The 26,979-nt window shown below is 43.2% G+C and overlaps 1 protein-coding gene across 1 annotated transcript; it reads right to left on the bottom strand.

The window, feature by feature from the left end:
- Positions 1 to 6,362: 6,362 nt before the first annotated feature.
- PTPRJ (protein tyrosine phosphatase receptor type J) lies at positions 6,363 to 26,351 on the bottom strand (the record flags this gene model as incomplete). Its single annotated transcript, XM_054390565.1, has 25 exons — positions 6,363 to 6,521; positions 7,384 to 7,519; positions 8,157 to 8,317; positions 8,799 to 8,918; positions 9,336 to 9,470; positions 9,627 to 9,700; positions 10,567 to 10,657; positions 11,714 to 11,801; positions 11,892 to 11,900; positions 12,727 to 12,768; positions 13,822 to 13,909; positions 14,528 to 14,646; positions 14,792 to 15,002; positions 15,952 to 16,083; positions 16,675 to 16,965; positions 17,851 to 18,117; positions 19,032 to 19,298; positions 19,403 to 19,669; positions 20,429 to 20,695; positions 21,769 to 22,035; positions 22,728 to 22,994; positions 23,180 to 23,446; positions 23,999 to 24,265; positions 24,971 to 25,132; positions 26,312 to 26,351. Coding segments are annotated over 25 exons (4,194 nt in total), but the record flags the coding sequence as incomplete, so codon positions are not given.
- Positions 26,352 to 26,979: the final 628 nt, after the last annotated feature.

The following is a 26,979-nucleotide window of genomic DNA, read 5'->3' as shown; positions in this document are numbered from 1 at the left end:
TGGAGATGGAAGAAGCCAAAGCAGCTCAGCAGATGTTGCTGGATGCTTTAAAAGGTGCATTTAAAACCTCCCTAAGGACCTATGTAAAAAAAGGCACAGAAGAATCATGGTTAGTGTTACACACACGCACATAAACAGATCCATTAACTGAAACAGCCTTTTAACTGTTATTTGTGTTGAGCAGTATGAGCAAGCATGTTGTTGTTTGCTGCCTTTATTGATGTATCTGCTCTGTGTTCAGCAATCCCATAAATCTGTTATTGCTGGGAACAGCTGTGGAGCAGAGTGGTAAGCTGGGAAATGAGCACACAGCCAATAAAGCTGAATAATCAGCTCCAGGCTGGTCAGAGCCCTTACACACCTCAGACCATGTGCACCATCAGAAAATGTCTAGGCATCAACAAGAGCCAAATGTCAGAGCACTTCCCAAGGAAGGAAAGGATTATTTGGGCATTGTCAGGTTATTGACTAAACTGAAGAGTATCCAACTCTACAGAGGAGCAGGAGGTACCCTGCTCTCAGGAAGGAGGCAGGCAGCCTTCTGCAGGCACATGGCCTGGACTCAACCGCTGACAGGGAACAGGGCTGGAAGAGACAGGACTTTACACCTACAGCCTGGGGAAAAGTAAGAGGAGACAACACATGGGGTGGAGGGAGGGTACCAGAATCGGGAAGTGAAAAAGCCGTCAGCCTGGCAGGTGAAGCTTTCCCTGGGAAGAAGAGCGGTGTCGTGTGCCATCTGGAGGCATAACACAGGATGAACAGCCTGCACTTCCTGTCTGGAGAGTCAGCAATTGCCTTTTATACACTCGCCTTCATCAGAGCTGACATTACATCAGCCTTTACCACAGAGCCTGTCTTCCTCTGATAGTCACTTCCCCACCAATGGAAGCACATAATCAGAAAACCTCCAGATAAAAAAAATCCAAACCAGTCCAGAAATCTCTTACAGGGGGTACAAGTCTTTGTGCCCATCCTGCACTGCACTGACACAAGGGCAGAGACACAGCATGGTGTGTGCAGAGTGCTCTGTCCCTAGCATGCTGAGCACACAGCAATCTTGTAAGCACTATGACTGTACTAGGGATGTCCATGAACCATTGGCATTACATCCAGAACATCATTCCAAAGAAGCTGGCTCTTCCCTGGTCGTTTGGAAAGCTGGAGGTAAAACCTGAGTTAAAAGTAACTTGCTTTGGATCACACTAGACAACATTTTCTTAGCTAGAGGGGCTAATTGGCTGGCTGTGCTTCTGGCTGGCAGGTGATGTTTATTAAATCCAGGAAAATCAACTTGAGTAAGTGGGGTTCTGCTGAGTAATGGGGACAAAAGCCAGGCCTGGGTCCCAAATCTTTTTCTTTGGATCTAAGAAATAGTCTGAGAGGGGCTCCCAGCTTCTCCCCATTGTGAGATGCACAAACAGCTCCTTCCCTCCTGCCAGCAGAGCAGGTGAGAAGCAGCTCCTGCCAGTGCTTCCACAATGGGTTTTCTGCTTCATTTGTGCAGGCAAGAGTTTGGCACAGGCAGAGTTTGCCCAGCCCGAGCAGAAGAATGGAACAATGCACAACACTGGACAGAAACTGTCAGGTACCAACACAGGAAGCAGTGCAGAGTGCTGAAAATGGAACTGCTGGAGGTTTCAGCAATATGAGGGACCCTCTGAAGCAGTGCCACAATAACTGGAAAACAAAGGGCAGTGACTTCCTTGGTGGGTGTGAGAAGCAGGAAAGCACTGTATCTACTTACCTCAGAAGCCAGTAAACTGCTGCTCTTTGCTTGCCCCTCATTCTGCCCCTGGAAAAACGCTGACTGCATCTGCATTTTTTAATTACTTTTTTACTTGGATCACTAGAAGCTCTTCAGACCCAGCATCATTCCCATCTCTATGAAGCTTTTTCTTTTAGCTTCAGAAAAGCAAAATGTGCAGCTTTCTGGTGTTTTATTCCTTCCAAGCTCCCATTTCTGACCCTCATCATCCACATCTGTTCATCTCCAAACTCCGTTTTCCTGCTTGGTAAGATCCAGCCAGGAGGGGCATGCAAGGCCAGCAGCATTTCTGACTACATCCCATTTATCAAGCAAAGAACAAGACAGAAATGTTACATCCTCTCCTCTCTGACCTCCATCTCTTCAATCTCAAAGGCAGTAAAACTAATAACTGACAAGACCAGGTGCAGAATGTGACTTCCAGATACACAGCTCCAGCTCTCCCCACTCAGACTACCACTCCAAAAGGCAGCCAGCACAGCTGGTTTTACTGCAGTTCTAGTACTGTAACCCTAGCTGATTCAAGGGACAAAAAGTGAGGAATTTTGGTTCCTACGACTCTCCCTGAGGCTGACTGCCCCTAATAGTGGTGGTCAGCTGCTGCAGGTCCTGCACTGAGTAGTTCATTGTCACAGTTTCTCTTATGCAGCACCAGTCTACCAACAGCAGACAGACAGCCATGGTGTAAGCCAGCACATGCTCCCACTGGAAGCTGAGGAGACAATCCCACTTTGCTCTCCCCACCTCACAAAACACTGCAGTCACCATGGAGGATCACAAGATTGTACAGTCAGTGTCAGCACCCTGTGATGAACTGGAGAGATGCTGAGTGCCAGTATCACCCTCCAGGCATGTGATCCTCCTTGGGAGTGATTCAGATGACAACCAGGAATGAAACTAAGAATTTTAGAAGAAAGGAATTGAACTGAGGTAATTTTATATTAATCTACAGTCAAGTATCTTCAACCTAGAAGCCAGCTGCAACATTACAAAGCTATTTCTGCACCCCTTTCTATCATTGCCCATGACAACAGAACATCTCCTTCAAGAGATGAAATAGTCCTTTTGTTTTTATGGAAGTGAAGGGAGTCACTGATCCTCCCTCACGGCTCTTTCAGTGAGTGGAAATCTTTTGACTGGCATTGCATAAAGGTATTGCTCCTTCAACTGGTATTGGGATTCATCAGCATTGGACCCTGGTCCTCAGGAGGAAGCTCCAGGGACTGTAATACACTCAAGGGCTGCCCTAAGAGGATGGGAGCTCACTTCCCTTATCCACAATACCCTTCTAAATGAAATGGGTGTTTTGGCAAATTCATTTTACTCAAGAGGAACTGAAAAGAAAAAGTAACTAGAAAAAACCAAGCAAAACTACCCCCAAAAAAAAAGACAGAAAGTGCTCTGGGATAATGCTTTTTAATTGTTATTTTTATATCTTTAAAAACAAATCAAACCATTAAAAACATTATAGACATGTGCTGAAATTCCTGTACAACAAATATGAAAACAATAAAATTTGTAAATCATTTAAAGATATTCAACAGTCACTTATGTGAAACACATCAACTTTTCCCTTCTTAAGCAGGCCCCAAATGGGAAAAAGAGTAGAACAGAAAGGCAGGAGATGTAATTGCCACACAGTGGAGCTTTCAGCCTGGAAAGAGGATAGCTTTAAAGAAGCAACAGAGAGGGAAAACACTGACCAAAGACACAGATCTCAGCAATTATAACACAGAGAACATCAGAAGAAAGGGGAAGAAAAAATAAAAATAAAAAATTTCAGGCATTCAAGTCAGCTTGACCAAGACAGACCCACAAGTGGAGCATTTTCTGTAATCCTCCTCTTCCTACAGACATCCTCAGTGAGGCATGTCCCACCTATTCACATCGACACTCTGGCCGACTTTATGTTTACACACTCTGAAGCCTTACCACCTTTCTCCACCCATACCTGGGATCAGCAGGCCTTTTAGTTCAAATTCTAGACTCTTCTCATGAGTCAAGTTTTGGGAAAACACAAGTACTACAACTGTTTTTAAAATGGATACTTGTTGGATGATAACACAAGTGAGAATTTGGTGCCTGCTTCCAACCTCAAAGCAAGGGGACAGACAGGTTTGTTTTCTGTAAGAGTGCCTGAGTGGGGGTCAGGCAGAAGCACATTCCAGTCCATCCCATTCCAGCTAGTCTTCTGATGTTCTGCTGCATTATAATGCAAGCACATGATCTAGTGTGGAAGATTCATCTATTCATCTCCCTCTGTGCTATACAAAACAAGGGCCTTCTGAAGTGAGAAAGCATTTGCCACCCTAAGGCAGCAAGCTCTTGGGAGACCTGGAAGAACAAACACTGGCTCTGTGCTCTGCACAGATGTGCAATAATTACAAAATTATAAGAGGAAAACAAGAATATGACTCTAAGGGACAGACTTTCCTCTCTCCCAGTTCCTTTGGAATGGTTTTGTTTGGTCCAAGTGGTTTATCTTTGTCGTCTGACAGCAGCTTAGGAAGAACACTGGGTGAGGGATCCCCTATATGAACTGCCAGTTTGGATGGAATTGGGCAGGGTCCTTAACTTCATGTTGGTTTTCTGTGGAGTTTTTAATTTTTATTTTTTATAAGTATTTCAGAGAAGGAGAGAAAAAGAAAAATTCAAGAACACACAAGTGGCTGCTACAAACAAACCCCCAAACCCAAAAGCTGAAGTGCACTGTGGGTCATCCTCCAGTTTTGATCACACACAGCACAATTTCACAACAGGTTGTACAAAATTCCTTTGGGTATTCCTTTGGGTGTGCAGTTACAGTTGTACACCAGGAATTCCTACATTTTCCTTCAGCTGACAGTGGATTCTGCAAGGTTGCCAGGTTCCACTGCAATGCCACATATATTCCTAGTATCTGCAGCTTTTTCTGATGACTCCACTAAAACAAATAACATCCCCCCAAAACAAAACAAAACACAAAACAACAACAAAAAAGCAGCAGAATTCCAGGGACTCTGGTTATTCAACCTTCATAGTTTTATAGCTATTCTATAGCATTATTCATAAACTTCATATTCCTCTGCAATGCAACCAGTGCAATGATCTGAAGACCAAAAAACAACACCCCCCCCACCCACCCACCCCAACGCTACTTAAGAAGTCCTTCATTGGCAATGTCTTCATAAGTCTAACAGTTATGTACCAGCAAAACAAATCCAGTCTAATCCTTGACTTGTAAAAATCACCAACTAGGGGGTTCCTGCTTGTTTGTTCTGTTTCTCAAAGGACCAGTTAAAACAACAGCAGCAGTATATTGCAACTAATTATAAACCAGTTACATTAGGTCAATGAGATGCGGGCAGGTAAGATGTCTCAGTTCTGAATGGCTAAACCAACTGAGAGATTAGTCTTTACAGCAGAATTTTGTGCAGTTTGTTTTGGTAGAAACAGTAAAGCCAGTCAATCTGTCTGGGAGTGCTTGGACACTTGGAACCTCAGTTTCAACATTTTCACAGATTTATATATTTGAGGAAAAGAAAAAACCAACAATGATAAAAAGACACCAACCTGAGTAAAACTCTATTAGAATAGAGTGATCATTATTCAGTAAATCATATATTGCACCTTTAAATAAATCATTATAAACTGTATAAAAACAGGAATATCAGGCAGGAACAGGGAGGAGCTCTTCTGTCCTTCATACACACCCACACACAGCCCCACACACATTCACATTCACTTGCTCAGGTTTTTCACTACAGTTAAAGCTCGGAGTGACAGAGCACACTCCTCCTCCTCTGGCAGAGGCACCAAAACATTAAGGCAGGGGATATTGGTGGTGAAATGCAAAAAAAAAAAAAAAAACAAAAAAACCACAAAACAACAAAGCTCACCTCCAAACTTCCAGAGAGTCCTGCCAACAGTGCAACTACAGTTAAGTTTGACATAAGCCTTATTTAAAAATCTGTGTTCTCATTATGAGTTTCAGTACAAAAATAGAATCTCTGATGTTTTTTGTTTTTTGTTTTTTTTTTTTTCCTAGAGTAGCAACTAGAAAAGGCACAATTTCCAAGTATAAATGTCCATTTCAAGGAGCTGTTTGTGCTCCTTTTTAAATAAAAAGGAACACAAGGGAAAAAAAAAAAAATCACAGAGGAACAGATCTATTAGCTAGGATACAGTAGATAAAATATGTTCCTGAAACTTATAATTAAATATATTAAAACAGCCCACAAGCCTGGTGTCTGTAAAGGAAATCATATAAAATTGTAATAAAAAGCTTGTGTTATTATTTTAATATTTAAAATCTAGTTCACTGTTCATACTGCAAATGCTATCTCACCGATCAGTACTGTTAAATTCCCAAGAAAAAAAAGCAAGATTCCGCTGTTACACAGTTTTGCTTGGTTGTGGTTTTTGTTCCATATCAACCTGTGGCTCCTGCCAGCATGGCGTTTTTCCTCCTGTGGGTCACATCTTCACATGGGGACAGAGCTGGAGAAGCCAGACACGAGACACTGCACACAGTCCCGGAAAACACAAGCAGAACATCTCCCTTCCCTAGGCGCAGGCAACACGTTCCTCTTGGAGACACTGCCTTCCTGCCAGGCTATGCATGGTAGCCATTGGCCTTCCCAAAGCCTGGCCCAGGTGTGAAATTCTCATAGATTGCCATTGCTGTCATGTTTTGGTAAATGAGATCAGTTTTCTTGTCTTTCTGGGATCTGATAATATCCATAACACACTGGTTCAGGAAGACGTACTGGTCCTGATGGGGAGAAAGAGAAGATAATACTTTTCTAGAAAATACCTGCTTTTGAAAATAATCCTGCTCCTGAACAGAGGTTTTGAGGTTTGGCTGCACTGCAATGATGTTCTCACAGAGTATTTTTTAGAAGTTGTATGCATAGTTCATAGAAAATAGGGCTGGGAAAGGACCTCATAATGTCATCTGATCAAGTCACCCCAGGGGAGGTAGGACTGGACTTTAGGAACAAGTTCTTCCTGAAAAGGATTGTCAAGGCCTGGAACATGCTGCTCAGGGCAGCCCACTCCTGGAGGAGCTTCAAAGTCATGGAGATGTGGTGCTGAGGGCCATGGTTTAGTGGTGACCTGGCAGTGCTGGGTTAATGGTTGGACTCAATGATCTGAAAAGTCTCTTCCAAGCAAAACGATTTATGAATCAACCCCCCATAAAGAACTAAGATCAAATTTACTGTCATGCCTAACACCTTCTGGAAAGACCTTCATGATGGAGATTGTACAGTCTTTTTCAAATCAGTTTGAGTATCTCACATACCCTTTTGGATCAAAGTGGTAATTTCAGCAGGAACACAAAAGAAAAGATGCACATTATGACCACCTGACTTAAGATAATCCTTGCTCACAGCTGCAAGGATAAAACCATGTGGGTAAAACAAGCTGCAACCCTCTCTTTTTTCTTTTTTTGCCAGCTGCAAATACCAGTCCTGCAAAGCTCTCTGTAAAGAGACTGCTTGGACATACTAAAGCACCTGGCTGCAACTACTTCTGTGTGAGGAGACGAAGCAGGAAGGAGGGCAATTAAATCAAGAGCAATTTCAGATGGCTCTTTAATAGCTTGAGTCTCCCCTTCCCGAACTGAGCCTCACCTCAGTCTGTACCATCAGCGGCCGGTGCATGCGAAGGTCGTACACCACCCCGTACACATCCACAGTGCTCTCCATCTCCATCTGCTGGATCAGGCGGTCAATGGCGATGAACGTCCCTGTCCTCCCAACACCAGCGCTGCAACGACAGAGCGAAGCTCTTTGCTGCTCGCTCTCAACCACCTGCTCACTGCTGGCCAGCGAGCCGATGATTTAGAGCACAGGTATGAAAAGTCTCTGCAGCACCAAGAAGGAGGGAGGACATGCTTTTGAGCTTCCCAGCCTTGCACTTACACAACACCACAAACAAAAGTACTTGAAAAGGCAACTTTTTCATCCCATTTTTCCAGACTAGGAGAGATGGCCTACTCTAGTAACATTTTCTGTCACATAATTTGCTACCTGCATAGCATTGCTACATTTCTGAGGCAGAAATGCACAAAACAGGGCAAAGGTTTTAACTGGGCAGAATAAACAGCCATTAAGCGAAGGGATTTTAAAAGACTTCTTTTTCTTTCCTTTTTTTTTGGTTGTTATTGTTGTGGTGGGTTTTTGTTTGTTTATTTTGGGGGTTTTATTTGGGGGTGTGTGGTGGTGTGTGGTTTTGGGTTTTGCTGTCATTGTTTGATTTGTTTTTGGTTTTGGTGATGGTGGTTCAGGGTTTTTTTTGGGTTTTGTTTTGGTTTGGTTTTTTTTGGTTTACATTGAAAAAAGAATTTTAAAACCCAGCCAGAAGATAAAAGTGTATCCAACACAAACACACATGTTCTGCCCACCTGCAGTGCACTAGTGTAGGAGAGTCTATTGGATTCTGACTGCTGTACTCATGAACAAGATGTCTGAAGTTGATGAGGAGGTCTGTTGTCTCTGGCACTCCGTGATCTGGCCAGGAGGTGAAGTGGAACTGGCGCACAGTGTGGCTCTCTGGTGTGTTGGCCTAGAGAAACAGACACACAATGAAAAAGAAAACTGCCTTCAGAGGAGCAACAGTGGGGCTTCCCGACGTATGTTCAGTCAGTATGTTCAAAGCCTCACAACAATCCACTCTAAAACAATCCACTCTTGTCTTTTTCCCCTCAGATAACTTGGAATTCGATCAGGAAAGATTTCTTTACTACAAGAGTGGTCAGGCATTGGAACAGGCTGCCCAGGGAAGCGGTGGAGTCACCATCCCTGGAGGTGTTAAAAAAAATGACACATGGCACTTCAAGACATGGTTTAGTGGGCAGGGTGATGTTGGGATGATGGTTGGGACTTGATGATCTTAAAGATCTCTTCCAACCTTATTGATTCTATGACTCTATAAGTTTTAGTGAAATTTTTATAATCTGTCACTCCAGTGTTGTCTGGTTTGTGAACTGACAGTGATAAGATAAACCACTTCTACACCAACAACTAATACCTGAGGGAGTACTCACCTTTTCTACAGTGAAGTCCCTTATTGTCCATTCTGGAAGGACAACCTCTGAGACCATGGTTACAATAATGTCACCATAGCTCTTGGACTGCTTGTCTGGCCAGTACTGCTCACATTTTGTCTAAGGAGAGAGTTACAGGGTTAGGCAGTAACACACAGCAGTGGAACGACTGGCTGTTAATTTTAGATAAAGCACTACCTGAGGCAGGGTTAGGATGCACACCACCTGTCCCAATGACCTATTCCAGGACAAAGGCTCTACTAAAATAATTCTTTAGGGAGAACGACTCACCCTTAGAGATTCTATGACCCTCCTGTGACAATCTATTCAGTCAGATAGAGTAGTCAGCAGACAGAAAAGTGGGAAAAGTGGGAAAAAGCTGATGAGAGAGAAGGGCTTATTTAATTTAAACCCAATCTTCCACTAAGTGGGTAGCTGTCAAAAGAAAGTGGTCAGCCTCTAACCTTCTAGGGTAGCAACAAACTAGAAAAGACACAACTGTCTTCAAGAGACAGTTCAGCTTTAATGCAGACGTACCCGGGCTTGTTCAACACACTTGGTCAACATAACAACAGAGTAGATGTTCTTCTCCCAAACCATGCGCCAGAAGTCTTCTATTGTATTGGGCAAAGGACCCTGTGCAGCAATAAAGGCCTTCTTTGAGTTGTAGCCCTAAGGAGAAAAAAATCCAACATAAATACACATACCAGACACCTGCAGCAGTGAGACAAATTAAATAGAAATCGATTTCAAACACCACTCGGAGCTGTTAAACCCGTATCATAATAACATACATTATATCTCCTGCCAACTAATGAAGCAACTTACAGGTATATAGTTTGCATTGATATAATCCCCACTTGCAGAGCTTTGATCTGAAAGTTTCACACGAGAAATATCATCTGTGGAAGGAAAAAAAAAAAAAGGAAAAGAAAAGGAATAGTTTTGTAACTAGAATATTCCAACAACATACTGGTGATTGAATGCATGTTCTCTAATTCAAAAGTATTTTAGAACAAAGAGTATTTTAGGAATAAAATATAATATTAGGAATCATAACTAGCAGTAAGTTTAGAATTTTTATAACAAAAGGTCTCAGAAAAGTGAGTGGCTAAGATAAAGATTCAGAATACTCAATGGAGATTGTTTTCATAAAACATGGTCTGTTTTTGCTTGTATCTTTCAAATCCAACATGAAATTACTACGGTTTAATTACTGGAGAAAAAATAGGCAATTAGTTTCCTGCTGCCACTGCAGCTGAGGTTTTTCCTTCAAAGCATCCCTCAGTACCCATCACTGTTCACCATCCAGTCTCTCCTTACACCCTGCTACACTGAGGTGCCTGCACACAGCTTGACCGGGCTGAGCTCATCTCTAAAGCTGCCCAGCAGGGTCTTAATACTTCTCCTAGCTCTGCACATCTATCTGTCCATAGTCAACTGTTAGCCCATTGCTTTTTCAATCTGCATTGCAAACTTCTTATAAATGGATAATTAAAATTATTTAATTAAGAAAAAGTTCTTTAAGGAGCTTTCTTGAGGGAAAGTTTGGGAGCTTCAGGGGACACACTTGAGGGAAGTGCTTTAGGTTTGCTTAGACAATGATTTTGGGAAGGCAGCAGCCCACAGCCATTCATTTGGAAACTGATGACAGTAATCCCTCTCTGAAACTTCCCAGTACTTTTAAAGGAGATTAGACAAACCCAAGGCTTTTCACCTAAAAATTCAATCAGTATAATACACAAAACTAAAGACAGTAGTGACTCACATGGTAAGACGTTGTTGTATCTATTTTTTCCCCTGTTCTCAGCAAGTTCAGCAGCAAATTTAGGTTGATGAACACCAGCAGACTTCAGTTCCTACAATAAAAGAAGGGCTCATAAGCACTCAGTCTTGGTTTAGGATTTGTGCAGAAACATGACTGAAACAGAAAAGTACTTCAGATGCTCTTGGCCTTTGCTGCAAAAGTAGGCATGTTGGACTGGGACAGAGGAAACAAAAATCATATTTTTACAGAGTGGAAGGGTGACAGTGGCAAGCCTGATGGAGAAGGGATTAACACAGAATGCAGGAATAGCAACGTGTTTAAATCCTAGAGATGAGCTTTAAGTACCAGAGGTACATAGCAGTGACATCTAAGGGCACAGTCATTGTCACCCCCAAGGCAGCAGACTCCTTGGCATAAGCTTTGCAAATACCACAAGGAGAAAGAGTGAATACATCATGAAAAGACTGAAGGAAGCAGAATCAAAAAGGAAGTCAAGGTAGAGCACAAGCCTGCAAAGGACAACCAAAGAGACAGAATTTGATCTGGAAGGAAGTCAATTAATAGCTTGAAGAAGATGAAGCTATTAACAGCAGACATGACACACAGAACCCTTCCTGACATTGGATTCCTGTCTTTTGTATCTCATAACAATGAGGCTTTAGCACATTTCCTAAGCAAACCTTAATTGCTGCCTCTCTGACTGCTCCTTCAAGCTATTCACAGGTATGGTTTGCAAATCACACCTACACCCTGAAGAAGTCAGTGACATTAGCAAGAGACTTGTCTTGCTATGTAGAAAACCAAAACCAGGATATAAAAACAAAGGGCAGAGCTTTCCCTAGGCCAACTCTGTAGTGTGAGTAGTGGGGGAACTCAGGAGATCCTGTCTCTGGTGGGAGCTCAGAGCAGCAAGCCATGCTGTAAGCCCACAGGTAGAGAAAATAGTTCTAAATATGAAGTATTTGTCATGCACTTCAAGTAAATTTGAAGCTTAATCAGGGCAGGGAGGGCTCTACACATGTCTTAATGATCTCTGTAATGAAGCTCTCTTCTCCCCTTCTGTAAGCCTCATGTATGCTCCAGGGAAAAGCTAATTTGCATTCCCAAAAATCTTTGTCATGAAGCTCTCTCCACTGAGGGCACATACCTCATACTCTTCAGCAAACCCACAGTTGGAGTCAGCTTGCTGCTTCTTAAAGTAGGACTCAAAGTTCTCCACTTTAACCAGTTTTGATCTAAAATGAGAAAAGCCTTGTGTTGGTAACTTATTAGGTAAATAACCAATGAGAATTCAGTTAATGTGTTAGAAAGTGTGTTTTACTTACTTCTTGATTCTTCAGGGGAGGGTGAGGGGAAGAAAAAAAGGTTGATTAGACACATGCAGCTGTATTTTTCACTATGTGAATAAGAATGAAAGCATGACTGTTAGTAGCAGCCACAAAACTGCATTTACAGGAAAAGGGTATCTAGCACAGCATTTAACTGATCCATTAAAGCAAGGAGAGAACAGCACATCCTTTGGGAGAAGAACATCACAGGTGGTCTCAGTCAGCCCCTTCTGTACTCCCACCAGACAGGCCTCAGTCTCTGGTGTATTTTATGTCAACTATCAAAGCATCCCCAGGTGGGATTTCATGGGATGCTCCGGCCACACCTTTCCATCAGCAGGGAAATTGGTGCAAGAGCCAACAACGTGATTCAAGTGCACTGCCTGTGCCTTTCAATTTATTGTGGCTACCCTCCCATGGCCAGCTTTAACAATCTCAACATTATCTGAACTAATGGCTCAGGACAAAGTACTCATAAAGCACTGGAAAATCCAGGCCATGGTGCCGAATTTTGCCTGTGTGCACTTTATCAGCAATTTAGATGTGCACAGAAGCCTATGTTTCATTCAGACATCCTGTTTTCAAAACCACATGGAGCATTTCTGTGTCTAATAGCAATTCATGAAGCAAGCCCTCAAATCCCTGCAGCAGCTCTAGAAGCCTTGATCAATGTGGTTATTTTTAGTCTGCAGGCTGGAGAAATTAAATTCCATGAGGAATTAACACTGCAAAATGCTACATAAAACTGCACAGAAAACAAGTATCAGGGTTCAGAGTAAGTTTTGCAAATCTCACTTGAGCTCAGAAAACATGTGAAAGGATATGGACTTACTTGATTGGAGAAAAGGACACTTCAGTATTCCTTTTATCTTTCCTATAAGGTGAAAGAAAATAACACAAGAGGTTCACAGCAGAATATAATGGAATACAAATGAGATTTCTGACAACAGCTACTTCCTGTGCTTATTCAGAACAAATTTCTCTTAAAGCATTTTAGTCTGTGCAACAAACCCTCCTGAGGGAAACTGCACACCTGGAGGAACAAAAATCCCCCATCCTTCATTCTGTGATGTTGTGCAATGTGACTGCTGCTGTTGGGAGCACAGTGCAACGTCTGAACACGAAGCACACAGCTCGGTGGAAGAACATCTGGGAGATCTGCATCACCAGCTAACATCTCAGGAAAACTGCGACCAAGCCCAGAACCCCTGCAGCAGGTGTTCAACAGGGATATATTGGTGGTACTGAAAGTGGTAGGTGAATGAAAATAAGTGTTCCCAGCTTGAAGGAAAGCTCTTCTTATCATCGTCCACACCTTTTGGACTCCCTTGTTAAAAACAGCAGCAGTTCATCGAGGAAACAAAGACAACTGGACTAAGGGCCCTACAGCTACTTTAGAAAGGATGTACCACACAATCAGAAGCAAGAAAAAGCCTTTGTGGATTCTTAAATCCCAGATTATCTGGAAAAACCTGGAAACTGAGAGACCAGCTCAAACCCTGGGTAACTCATCACTTTCTGGAAACTTCAGAATGGAAGTTTCATGTGCTGGGATGTTAAGCAATTAAAAAGTGTGATTACTGGATAATTAAAAATAGATCCAAGACACAATTACATATACGTTTTGGCACAATAATTTGTGATGCTTGCTTACTTCTGACTGAACTACTTCATCAGCATGCATCATTTCAGAAGAGCTAAACAAACTGAATCTTAGCTCCTCAGTTTGTAACTATGAGGTTGAAGAAAGCTGTTTAAGCAGTTAGCTACATCAACTCTAATCCATAACACACAAATAAGATTTTTAATAGAACGTATTTTAAAGCACCATAACAGAGGTGTATAGAACAGAAAAAGAGACTTTTTATAGGAGCAAGATACAGAAGGGCAATGCTGGTGTTCCTCCAAATAACAATGAACACATTACCTTCTCCTTCTCCAGAATATGAAACCCCCAATAGCCACTACAGCAAATACACCTAAAAGGCATCCAATGACAGCTCCAGCAATGAGACCTGGTAAAAGAGAACAAGTTCTACTCACTACTGATTTACCTCTTTGGTTGTGATCTAACTTAATATGCTACAGGAGAACCTCACAAGTGACAGAGCACACTCGTCTGTACTCAACATCTTGTCTTTACTGTGTCCTTTGGCAGTACTGCTATTGAAAGCTCACTAAGAATAATGAACCAAGGATGGTAAATTAATAAAAATTAGGATTAAAGGATCACTATTTGCATTCCAATACTCCTGCTTCTAATACTGGGATTAAAGGACCACTATTTGCATTCCAATGCAGTCACTTTTACTTTAACAGAACTGTTAGAACATCAAGTGCTTTTTGCTACTTGTTTCTGTACCCAAGTCTTGTTGTGCTATCCAATCCCTTTTAACATGCTACGAGCAGCACAGCTTTTGGTAGAAGTCATACATGGGAAAAAGAGGTCACCCCCAGAAGTAGCAAGGTATGAATTTAGAGATCAGTGTCACTGCAAAGCTAGTTAGAAAAAAAAAATCCATCACAGAGAAACTAATGGGTGTTTTGCTGTCATGGAACCTGCCATAACTGAGAAATCTCCATGCACTGTGTATGTGCCAAGCTGACAGCCCTATATTTGCCACCTACTATACCTGGATCCTGGGGTAGCAAAACTGCCTCAGAACAGGGTGAAAAAGACACATAACTATCTTCTCCCACAATGATGCCGGCTGTGGTAAAGCTTATATTAGTGAAACCTGCAACACTTGCCCTGTTGAGAAGAGAGAAGAAAATAAATAAAAAAATACCCACAACAGGTAAATGCATGGTTTGAACAGCCTCAAGCAAGGTGTGTCATCTCTTCATTAGATAGTCTTTTAGTGCAGCAAAACGAAGCAGCTGTGTGAAATCACTACCTGTATGAACGAACTGGAATCAAGGGTCCGTTCTCATAGCCGTAGGTTCTGCTCCCCTTGCCCACATCGACGACGTTTGTGCCGTTCTGGGAATGGAAAGCAGGAGACTTTGTCTGCTCTGTATTGATGACATGTGCCACATAGGTAACTGTTGCCTTCTTCTTGAAATCTTGGTATGTGTTGCTCAATTTAGACTCCAAAGACTCACAATCTTCAGGGAAAAAAAAAAAAAGTAAAAAAGGATAGATGTCACCACCCACTGATTCTGTCTGCAAGAGACTGATATTCAAATCTGCAATTCTGGGGCAGCTGAGTAGGAATGCGGAAAAAGAATGTGTATATACTACTACCTATCTGATGTATTACATATAGAAAGAGGTAGATAGGTATTTCTTGGGCATATATTGTATGGAAAAGCAAAGAAAGACCTACAGGCAAACTGCTGCAAGATAAATTTCTGGTGTTAAGACAAAGGATAAGCACAAAAGTCAAATCCCACTTGAGGGAAACCATCAGCTGCTTTGTTCTTCCAGTGCTCTGGCAAAAATAAAAAGAACTCAAACCTGCACTGCAGAAGTAAGTTCCTTAATTTTACGATTTATCACTAGACATTCACAAATTCTCTGTTCTGATGCTTTCCCCGGCGTTCAACACCCCATGGCATGTAACACTGACAATGCCATTCAAACCTTCCACCTGCACCCCACCTTTCTGTTATTAGAAGGAAACCTTTTTTCGTTATTTTTTTAAGTTCTTACTGCAGATATCTTCCACCTAAAGAAGGAAGGGGAAGAAACAACCCAAATTCCAAAGCTCCTTATTGTCGTAGCTCTGAAAATTATTCTTTGGGGGGGAAAAAAGGACACTACACAATTTTGTGGCAGGAATCGCTGGCAAATCAAGATGGCAACAGCACAATGGCAACAGATAGGAGACATATACAAGAATAAGCCAGGCTTTAAAAGGCTGAGTGAAAACCATGGCTTTCTGAAAACAAAGAGTGCTCTGACCTCAAGGGAGCCTCATGATTTGTGAAAGGTGATTGAAAATACTGAGCTAGCTTTTTCTTTGTTAATTTAACTCTTATTTACAGTTTCAAACATAATGATGTCTGATAAATAGTTTCACATGGCTACAAGAACAGTGTCATAACTTCTTACCTTGTCCTGTTGTGATCATTACTGCATAGGCTTTTAATGGTCCGTTCACTGACTCAAAATCAGAGAATTCAACAGACAATGAGCTGTGACTGACTGCCTTGACTATAGGATGTTCACTTGGAGCAGGTGGGTCTATCAACAGAAAAGAAGTTTTTAGTACCTTAATAAAATAAAGAAAAGTTTTTAATAAAGAAAAGTTTTTCAAACAAGAAAATGCTCTAATACTGATAATATTCATATAATGCTCATTTATTATGCATGACATGACACTCTGCATAGAATCACAGAACATTCCAGGCCAGAAGGAACCTCCAAAGGTCATCCAGTCCAACCTCCCCACAGTCAGCAGGGACAACCTCAACTAGACCAGGTTGCCCAAGGCCTCATTGAGCCTTACCTTGAATATCTCCAGGGGAGGTGCCTCAACCACTTCCCTGGACAACCTGTTCCAGTGTTCCACTACCCTCATAGTGACAAACCTCTTCCTGATATCCAATCTAAATCTGCCCTTCTCTAGTTTGAAGCCATTGCCCCTCGTCCTGTCACTCTAGTTTGAAGCCACTGCCCCTGTCTCTATCCATCCTTCTTGTAGGCCCCCTTCATGAACCTAGTGTTTTATTTCTAGGCAGATAACGTACAGTATATCAAGTCCGGTGTTCGGCAATCATGAAGTTAATATTTTGCTTCTACAGATATTTCTCATTCTCAACTTGCGAAGCTTACCAGTAATGCTTGTATTGCACTCTGCGTGCACTTCAGGGCTTACACCAGGACCATCTGAAAGAGTTACAATAGTAACATCATAGGTGCTGAAATAAGCTAAAGATGTGATGCTGAAGTTATTCTCTGAGCCTTCGCTCACGCAGAGTGAAGCATTTTCTTCTTTCACCCAGGAGTCCTTAGATATTTTAATCATGAAGCCAGAATTGTTACCAAAAGGACATTTCCACTTCAGCATTAGGGAAGGTTGCTTGGCCACTGGTTCACACTGAAATGAATTCACTGAGGCAGGAACTACACACACACATAAAAGAACAATTGGGGGAAAAAAAAAAAAAAAGGAGGAGTAAGAAATCAAGTAGTGTTGTCACCAGAAAAAGCTCTGTGTAAAACCACAGGATTCCTTCCACGTTTGAAAAGATTAAACTACTGCCTACAAGGACCTCCCACCGCAGGAGGAAGAGAAGTACTTAGCACACTAAGCACACAGACCTCTTAGTGCTCTCTAACTCCTCTGCAGACTGCTTTACACAGAAAACTTTGGTGGAGTATCCATCAAGATCAGCAAAGTGTTCAAAATACAGAACATGCTACACTGAACATTTTTAGAGCAGTCCATAGATTAATGCTAACTTCTTTATAATTGCATAAAACTCTTATTAGCCAACAAATAAGAAAATGAGCATAAGTTCTGTGTAGTAAATGCAGAGCAGCAGCCAGATTCACTTAACCTCAGCCAAAACAGGACAAAATGAAGGAAAGGACACAGCAGCACATATTGACAGCAAAGGGGAAAAATGGTCACGGTGCCTAGCATGAGGAGCACAGGAGTACCTCAGCCTTCTCCTCTCTGCTGATGTGCTGAGCAGAGCAGCATGGCCAAGAGCCACACACCACAGTGCTGCCCACAACTCAGCTGCAGCCACAGGCCCTCTAAAGGGGAAAGTTCCCCAAGCACAATGCACTGCCTTCAAAATAAAGACCTGAGGGCCTCATCCACAAGGAAGAGAAGGCAACACCCCCCACACAGCATCCTCATCCACACATTAACATTGCTGTTGGCAGTCAAATAGAAAAATATTGTGTTTCTACCCTTGGGCAGGCAAGCAGACAGAGCTCTGAGCTGCACAGCAAAACACAGCCCAGCAGGAACAGGGCTGCAAAAAAGTGGTGACTTACTTGTGTACTGCCCTATGGACACTCCTTCTCCTTCAGTCTGACTGTCATTCACTCCTGCAAACACCATGAAAGTGTACAATGTCCCAGGGACTAACTCAGTGATCACAGCTTTGGGGACACTGAACGTCAGGTTCCTCTGAGAGAAGCTACTGACAACCTCTATCCTGTATGTGTAGGAGCTGGAATTTGTGTCAGTCACTGTCCATGTTAAGTTGACAGAAGTCTCACCAACATACTCTGCCTTGAGATCCTGAACTGGGCTGGGCCCTGTGGAAGACAAGACAACAGTGTGTCAACCTGCAAGAACATCTGCTCACATACATGGACAGAAGAAACACAGGCACACCACTGCTTCACTCTCCTCACATCTCTCATTGTTCAGACTCCAGGAGCACCCCAGCATCATCACTAGAGGTTCCTGGAGGCTTTCCCATCAATGGGCAGCTAAGAGAGAACTGAAGACAGGTGACTGTGAATTGGATCAATCTCCCTTTGACCCTCTGAAGTAGAAGCACAGGTCACCACTGTGCCAGTTCTTCCAGGGCTTCCCTTAAGAATTCAGAATTGTAGGTAGGAAAGACACAAGATTGCAGGGGAAGGCAGGGGGAGGACATAGTGGTGTATCTGTGCACAGCAAAAGGTAAGGAACATCAAATATCACTGGAAAAGAGGTGATGACATGGGCATTCTGTTCTTTTACCACTCTTCATGCCCTGATCTCGCTCACTGAGATAAAAAGATCACTGCCTAAAGCTCACTCTCACACTGCAGCCCACTGGTGGCCTCAGGCCCCCAAATCACACACATTCCCTGGAAACATCACAATTTCTCTTGTGGAAGTCATTTAAAATCAGGGTCTGAGGCCCTCATTCTTCAAGAAGCAAAGGCAGAAAAACTGCCCACACAAAACCTAGGCCAGGAAGGAAGTTTCTTGTGAAGAGTGCCTTCATTTTGGCAGAGATTTTGGTGACCACCTTCAACAATTGCTGGTTTGGGGTGGGCTTGTTTCACTTTATTTAAAAAAAACAAAGCTGTCTTTTCCACACAAGCATCTGCCTGCAGGCAGACAAAGCACAGCACTTCTGCCTGCAAGCCTTTTAAATGTCCATCCTTGGGCAGCTAGGCAAAATACAGCAAAACACAACCCAGGAGGAACAGGGCTGCAAGAAATGGTGACTTACTTGTGTACAGGTCTATGGACACTCCTTCTCCTTCAGTCTGACTGTCATTCACTCCTGCAAACACCCTGAAAGTGTACAACATCCCAGGGAGTAACTCAGTAATCACAGCTTCGGGAGCACTGAACGTCAGGTTCACAGGAGAGGAGCCATTGACAACCTCTATCCTGTACATGTAGGAGCTGGAATTGGTGTCAGTCACTGTCCATGTTAAGTTGACAGAAGTCTCACCAACATACTCTGCCTTGAGATCCTGAACTGGGCTGGGCTCTGTGAAAAGAAACAGGGCAAAGGCGGAAAACTGAGGTAAAAAAGCAGGACAAATTGGGACAAACTGCATGTTAAAGTGGAGTTGAGAGGCACCAGCTCCTTACTTGTGTACAGCTCTATGGGCACTCCTTCCCATTCAGTCTGACTGTCATTCACTCTTGCAAACACGGTGAAAGTGTACAACGTCCCGGGGACTAACTCAGTGATTTCAGCTCCAGGGGCACTGAACGTCAGGTTCCTGTGAGAGGAGCCATTGACAACCTCTATCCTGTACATGTAGGAGCTGGAATTGGTGTCAGTCACTGTCCATGTTAAGTTGACTGAAGTCTCACCAACATACTCTGCCTTGAGATCCTGAACTGGGTTGGGCCCTGTGAAAGACAAGACAACAGTGTGCCAACCTGCAAGAACATCTGCTCACATACATGCACAGAAGAAACACAGGCACACCACTGCTTCACTCTCCTCACATCTCTCATTGTTCAGACTCCAGGAGCATCCCAAGAACATCATCAGAGGCTCCTGGAGGCTTTTGCATCAATGGGCAGCTAAGAGAGAATTGAAAACAGGTGACTGTGAGTGGGATTCATTTCCCTTTGACTCTCAAAAGCTGAAGCACAGGTCACCACTGTGCCAGTGCTTTCAGGGCTTCCCTTGGGAATGTAGAAAAGTGGTCAGGAAATAGGCAATAGAAGAAAAGGAAGGGGTGGGTGTCTTTGGTTGGTTGGGTTTGGGTTTTGATGTTGGTTGTGGGGGATTTTTTTGGGTTTTGTTTTGGTTGGTTGGTTGGGTTTTTTTTTTTTTTTTTGTTTTTTTTTTTTTTTTTTTTTTTTTTTTTTGGTTTTGGGTTTTTTTTTTTGGTGGTGGTTTTCTTATTGGTTTGGGGTTGTTTGGGGCTTTTTTTGGGGTGGGGGTGGATAGAGGAGGTTTGCTTATAAACAAAAAAAGAAAACAAACCAAATAAAAACTGTCTTGGGGCTGTTTCTTCCACACATTAACACCTCATTCTTATCAGACAGCCCAGGTAAGGCTTGTATTACGTTTCACACCTCAGACATATAGGCAGAACTCTGAGCTGCACAGCAGGATACAGCCCAGCAGGAACAGGGCTGCAAGAAATAGTGACTTACCTGTGTACAGGTCCACAGACACTCCTCCTCCTTCAGTCTGACTGTTATTCACTCCTGCAAACACGGTGAAAGTGTACAATGTCCCAGGGAGTAACTCAGTGATTTCTGCTTCAGGGGCACTGAATGTCAGGTTCACAGGAGAGGAGCCATTGACAACCTCTATCCTATACGTGTAGGAGCTGGAATTGGTGTCAGTCACTGTCCATGTTAAGTTGACAGAAGTCTCACCAACATACTTTGCCTTGAGATCCAGAACTGGGCTAGGCCCTGTGAAAGACAAGACAACAATTTGTCAAGAGAGAACTAAAAAGGGCCTCAGGCACATCTCTAGCATACACAGAACCAGTGTTATTTGCAGCCAAGCAGCTGAAGTATCAATGACCAATTTCAGAAATTCACGCTGAGGCATGTCTGGAAAGGCTACAGGGCTTCTGGGAGATATTTTCTTTACCTCAGTTCACATGCTGAAATTATTTTTTTCCACAGCAGGTTTCCAGACAGATGGAAATCAAGAAGGAAATAGAGTGCAGGGTGATCTTGATCTACTAACTCAAAATTGTGCCCACGGTCTTAACCTAAACCCTTCAGCCCAGCCTCTCCTCAACATCATCAGAAGAAAATGGTCTCCTTGATCAGGTCCAACAGCTAACAGACACCTTGAGCTGTGTGTCTGCAAGCCTGATTCAGTATTAACACCAGGCAGCACAGACAAGCTCACCTACTCAGTAGCAGCTCTGGGACACTGTTCCTAATTGCCTTATTAGGGATGCTGCCTGTTCACTTTCCACCCCTGAGTTAGAAAAGAAAGATGACCTCCTCCCATTTGTCCCTCTGATCCAGGAATGAGGTGCCATGGCACAGACACACAGAAACAGCACCATACTCAATAAATCTGGCCCAAGGCAATGTCAGAGCCCACAGGAGCCCCAAGCCAGAGACTCTACAAAGAACTCAAAACAATCTTCAAGAACAAAAGGCCTCTGTGATCCTGACCACTACATCCCAGCACCCCTTTCAGTGATGCTCCCAAAAGCACTGTGGAGTGCCTACTAAGTACTGAAGTCTGGAGAAAGTCATGTTGTTTCAACAGCTGGATCTCTACATAGTCTTGAGCAGTCAAGGTGGTGAGATAATGCTTTGCAGGCAATGTAAATTAACAGAGAGACACATCCAAGTTCAGTCCTTTTCCCTTCCACCAAAGGCTTTGGCATTCATGTCACAGGCACCCAGCGCAAAGTGACAATTATGGCAGGGCAAAGGTGGAAAACTGAGGTAAAAAAGCAGGACAATTTGGGACAAACTGCATGTTAAAGTGGAGTTGAGAGGCACCAGCTCCTTACTTGTGTACAGCTCTATGGGCACTCCTTCCCATTCAGTCTGACTGTCATTCACTCTTGCAAACACGGTGAAAGTGTACAACGTCCCGGGGACTAACTCAGTGATTTCAGCTCCAGGGGCACTGAACGTCAGGTTCCTGTGAGAGGAGCCATTGACAACCTCTATCCTGTACATGTAGGAGCTGGAATTGGTGTCAGTCACTGTCCATGTTAAGTTGACTGAAGTCTCACCAACATACTCTGCCTTGAGATCCTGAACTGGGTTGGGCCCTGTGAAAGACAAGACAACAGTGTGCCAACCTGCAAGAACATCTGCTCACATACATGCACAGAAGAAACACAGGCACACCACTGCTTCACTCTCCTCACATCTCTCATTGTTCAGACTCCAGGAGCACCCCAGCATCATCACCAGAGGCTCCTGGAGGCTTTTGCATCAATGGGCAGCTAAGAGAGAACTGAAGACAGGTGATTGTGAGTGGGATTCATTTCCCCCTGACACTCAAAAGCTGAAGCACAGGTCACCACTGTGCCAGTGCTTTCAGGGCTTCCCTTGGGAATATAGAAAAGTGGTCAGGAAATAGACAAGGATAGAAGAAAAGGAAGAGGTGGGTGTCTTTGGTTGGTTGGGTTTGGTTTTGATCTTCTTGTGGGGGATTCTTTTTTGTTTTGGTTGGTTGGCTTTTTTTTTGGTGGTAGTTTTCTTTTTGGTTTGGGGTTGTTTTGTTTTGTTTTGGTTTTTTTTTGGGGTGGGGGCCGATAGAGGACAAACAAAAAAAGAAAATAAACCAAATAAAAATGATCTTGAGGCTGCTTCCTCTACACATTAACACCTCATTCTTATCAGACAGCACAGGTAAGGCTTGTATTAGTTTTCACACCTCAGACATACAGGCAGAACTCTGAGCTGTACAGCAAAATACAGCCCAGAAGGAACAGGGTTGCAAGAAATAGTGACTTACCTGTGTACAGGTCCACAGACACTCCTCCTCCTTCAGTCTGACTGTTATTCACTCCTGCAAACACGGTGAAAGTGTACAATGTCCTGGGGACTAACTCAGTGATTTCAGCTCCAGGGGCACTGAACGTCAGGTTCCTGTGAGAGGAGCCATTGACAACCTCTATCCTGTATGTGTAGGAGCTGGAATTGGTGTCAGTCACTATCCATGTTAAGTTGACAGAAGTCTCACCAACAAAATCTGCCTTGAGATCCTGAACTGGATTGGGCCCTGTGAAAGACAAGACAACAGTGTGCCAACCTGCAAGAACATCTGCTCACATACATGGACAGAAGAAATATCACAACTATACACAATAGTATTGACATATAACCTTCACATAGGTAGGTAAAGCCTCATGCTGCATAGCAAAATACAGCCCAGGAGGAACAGGGTTACAAGAAATGGTGACTTACTTGTGTACAGGTCTATGGACACTCCTCCTCCTTCAGTCTGACTGTCATTCACTCCTGCAAACACCATGAAAGTGTACAATGTCCCAGGGACTAACTCAGTGATTTCAGCTCCAGGGACACTGAACGTCAGGTTCCTGTGAGAGGAGCCATTGACAACCTCTATCCTGTACATGTAGGAGCTGGAATTGGTGTCAGTCACTGTCCATGTTAAGTTGACTGAAGTCTCACCAACATACTCTGCCTTGAGATCCTGAACTGGGTTGGGCCCTGTGAAAGACAAGACAACAGTGTGTCAACCTGCAAGAACATCTGCTCACATACATGCACAGAAGAAACACAGGCACACCACTGCTTCACTCTCTTCACATCTCTCATTGTTCAGACTGCAGGAGCACCCCAGCATCATCACCAGAGACTCCTGGAGGCTTTTGTATCAATGGGCAGCTAAGGGAACTAAAATCCCATTGTGAATTTGATCAATCTCCCTTTGACCCTCCAAAGTAGAAGCACAGGTCACCACTGTGCCAGTTCTTCCAGGGTTTCCCTTGGAGACCTAGAGACGTGGGGAGCAAAAAGACAAGAATGGAGGAGAAAGTGGAGAACAAAGATAATTAAAACTAAAACAAAGCCACCAGGGCTGCTTCTGCTGCACACTAACATCCAATCCATTGCAAATAGCTCAGATCAGGCTCCTGGATTAAAATATCACAGCTATACTCAATAGTACTGATGTATAACCTTCACATCAGTAGGTAGAGCTTCATGCTGCACAGCAAAATACATCCAGGAGGAACAGGGTTACAAGAAATGGTGACTTACTTGTGTACAGGTCTATGGACACTCCTTCTCCTTCAGTCTGACCATCACTGGCTACTGCAAACACGGTGAAAGTGTACAATGTCCCGGGGACTAACTCAGTGATTTCAGCTTCGGGGTCACTGAACGTCAGGTTCCTGTGAGAGGAGCCATTGACAACCTCTATCCTGTATGTGTAGGAGCTGGAATTGGTGTCAGTCACTGTCCATGTTAAGTTGACAGAGGTCTCACCAACATACTCTGCCTTGAGATCCTGAACTGGGTTGGGCCCTGTGAAAGGCAAGGGGAAAGGGGGAAAAAACCAAACCAAAACAAAACTCTTTCAAGCTGCAAGACTATTTTCTGACAAACATATAAGGACTCTTCTCCCTGCTCTACCCAAATAACAGGTTTCTGTAACACAGGAATTGGCCTGTGAAAACAACCAAGCCATGTTGCAAGGCTTTGCAACCTTCCCTAATTCCTCGAGATTCACTTCATCTCAAGGAGTAAGACTGCCTGGCTGCAGCTGTGATGCTGTCCTGCCTCAGTTGTCCTTTTCATGTAGGGTTCCAGGAAAGACTGGAACATATATCCTGCTCTAGTTTCATCCTGCACTGGCTATCCCCAACAAAAGAGTGAATCACACAGCTCTCCCCTAGATACCTGATACAGCACCCTCTGTACTGGGCAGAGTACTTCAGCTGTACTCTTGTCACCTGGAAAGCCATAATTAGCAGGGAAGGCAGGTCAAGTCCAATAGTGATAAAACTATTTCATGGCCACACACAGGCCTTGTGTTCAAGGCCACAGCATTGAACTGTGCAGTTATATTTCCCCAGCTCGTTCTCTACTCCAGTAAAGCAGCTGGATTCACATTAGTCCTGCAACGCTCTTTGCACCCTGGACTAGAGTGTGGGCTTAAAGCGCTAATGCATTAAAAATGCATAAACCACCCTGGAGATTCCTGTCCCAGTCACAGTCCAAACTACTTACATGTTTCTTTGTTCTGATCACTTATTGCCCCATCAGATAGAGCCCTGGTCCATCTTCCACCTCCAGAGGCTTTGTTCCCGCTTACAGAATTTACTGTTAAATTATCATTACTACTGCTTCCTGTTTCTGCAGTAACACTGTTTGAGCTGCAATCTTCAGTGCCTGAAAGACAGAACAAAAAGGCAGTAAGTATCTTTACAAGACTCCTGGGTTTCCTATTTGCACAAGTGCAGTCATTTACAGATATCACATACAGACCCCAAGTCCCTTCTGTGTTCTCAGCTCATTCTCCCACAGAGATTTCACTGCACACTTCCTGGGCTTACCACTTTTAACTGCTGTGAATTTCTGCCTCATGACAGCTCCTCATCTCAACAAGTACAACAGTTACAATCCTCACTTCAGAAAATCCCTAAAGCAATCACTTTGGGCTCACTTCTTGTTTTGGGGTTTGTTTTCTCTTGCTTTTTAAGGATATTTCCCAGTCTTTCTAAGCACATGACTTTACCAGAACTCTTTACAAACTGAAAAGCAAAAAGACTGAGTGCACATGGATATCTTTAAATATCCTTGAATGCATTGCAGGAATTACAGTCATGGAAATGGCATCTGAAACTGTTGGGGCCATTTAGGTTGGGTGCCCCCAAAAAAGAAGCCACAGAGTTGAGACCTCCAAGTGTCTAGAGTGTCCAGCCCAGTGGGTGGACACAAGAAACAGTTTATTTCTACCCATAAATCCTGCACCCTTATAAATCTGGTTGCAAAGTTATTGTCTTTCCCTTTCTTCCCTCTCTGCTCCCATGGGAGAGAGATGCTCTCTTATCTGATAATGATGGGGGATATCAAGGGTCTGAGTAACTTTTTCCCCCCTGCACAATCTTGGCCAAGGTAAAAAGGGGGTGGAGGTGGGGCAGTTCTGGCCTGGCCAGCCTGAAACCAGCCTAGCAACAGGGTGGGGGGAAGAAAGAGCCCTGGGGTTTTGGGTGAACCCCAGGTGGGGAGAAGGGAAGTGTTGGGATTTTTGATCTGGTGTAAAGGAACTTTGCTATGCTTTGCTATGCTCACCACTATGCTTTGTAGTTTTTTGTAGTATATGAATTGCTTTTGCATTTAAACTCTCCATTACTATCCACTCCATTTGTGTGAGTGTTATTCTTTTGCCCCTTTTGGAGGAATAGAACAATCTGTCCTGCTCTAAACTAGGACAATTGTAATCTGACCTATTTCCAAACAGTCTTTTCAGGAAGTTGGGGTTTCTTCCTTAAAAGAAATTACAGTGATGAGAGTTATATTTAAAAAAAAAAAAAAAATCACATAATCGAGCAACAGAATGATACTTACAGGCAGTTGTACATCTGACCTGGAAAACAAAAAGTAGTAATAGAAGTTAAAACTTGAAAACTATCAGAAGCTCAAATAAAATAAGGACTGGTTTAGTTAGCACATGGATGGGAGAAATCAGTTTAAAAAAAATGAAATCACACTTTTCAACCTTCAAAAGATACACCAGGAAATTTACAGTCAGAAAAATTACAGAAAAAAGTATTACAGAAAAATACCTAAACATGCCTGGTAAAATGTTAGTTTTCAGCTTTTTTTTTTTTAAATCCAAAACCTCCAAGATCTTAGTCAAAAAAGACATTTTAGTCAGTGCCTTCAACACCATCCCACAAAACACAGCAGATATGAATTAGGTCTTTTTATATTTGTAAAAATTTTTTCTCTCATCCTTTTGCTGTATAAACCTCTCTATTACTTCTCACAAAAGAGTATTTTGCATTTTCTGAACCCAAAACTCAGTGCAGTCCGTGTTCATAACACTCAGGATTGTACTCAGGGAGCTGGCTGATGTACGTGCACACATGCACAAAGTATTAACTGCTCCGAGAGCACTGCGTACAAGCACACCGCAATTTTGCTCTGAATATCTTTCCGAGTCTTTGAATTTCGTGCTTCAACTTCCCAATAAGCCTTTCCCCCTCCCTCAGTGTGCAACGCAGCCCGTCGAG

Source organism: Indicator indicator, chromosome 21, assembly GCF_027791375.1.
Source record: "Indicator indicator isolate 239-I01 chromosome 21, UM_Iind_1.1, whole genome shotgun sequence".
Classification (NCBI taxonomy): domain Eukaryota; kingdom Metazoa; phylum Chordata; class Aves; order Piciformes; family Indicatoridae; genus Indicator; species Indicator indicator.
Note: the sequence above shows the minus strand (reverse complement) of the source record. Positions and strands in the feature narration are given on the sequence as shown.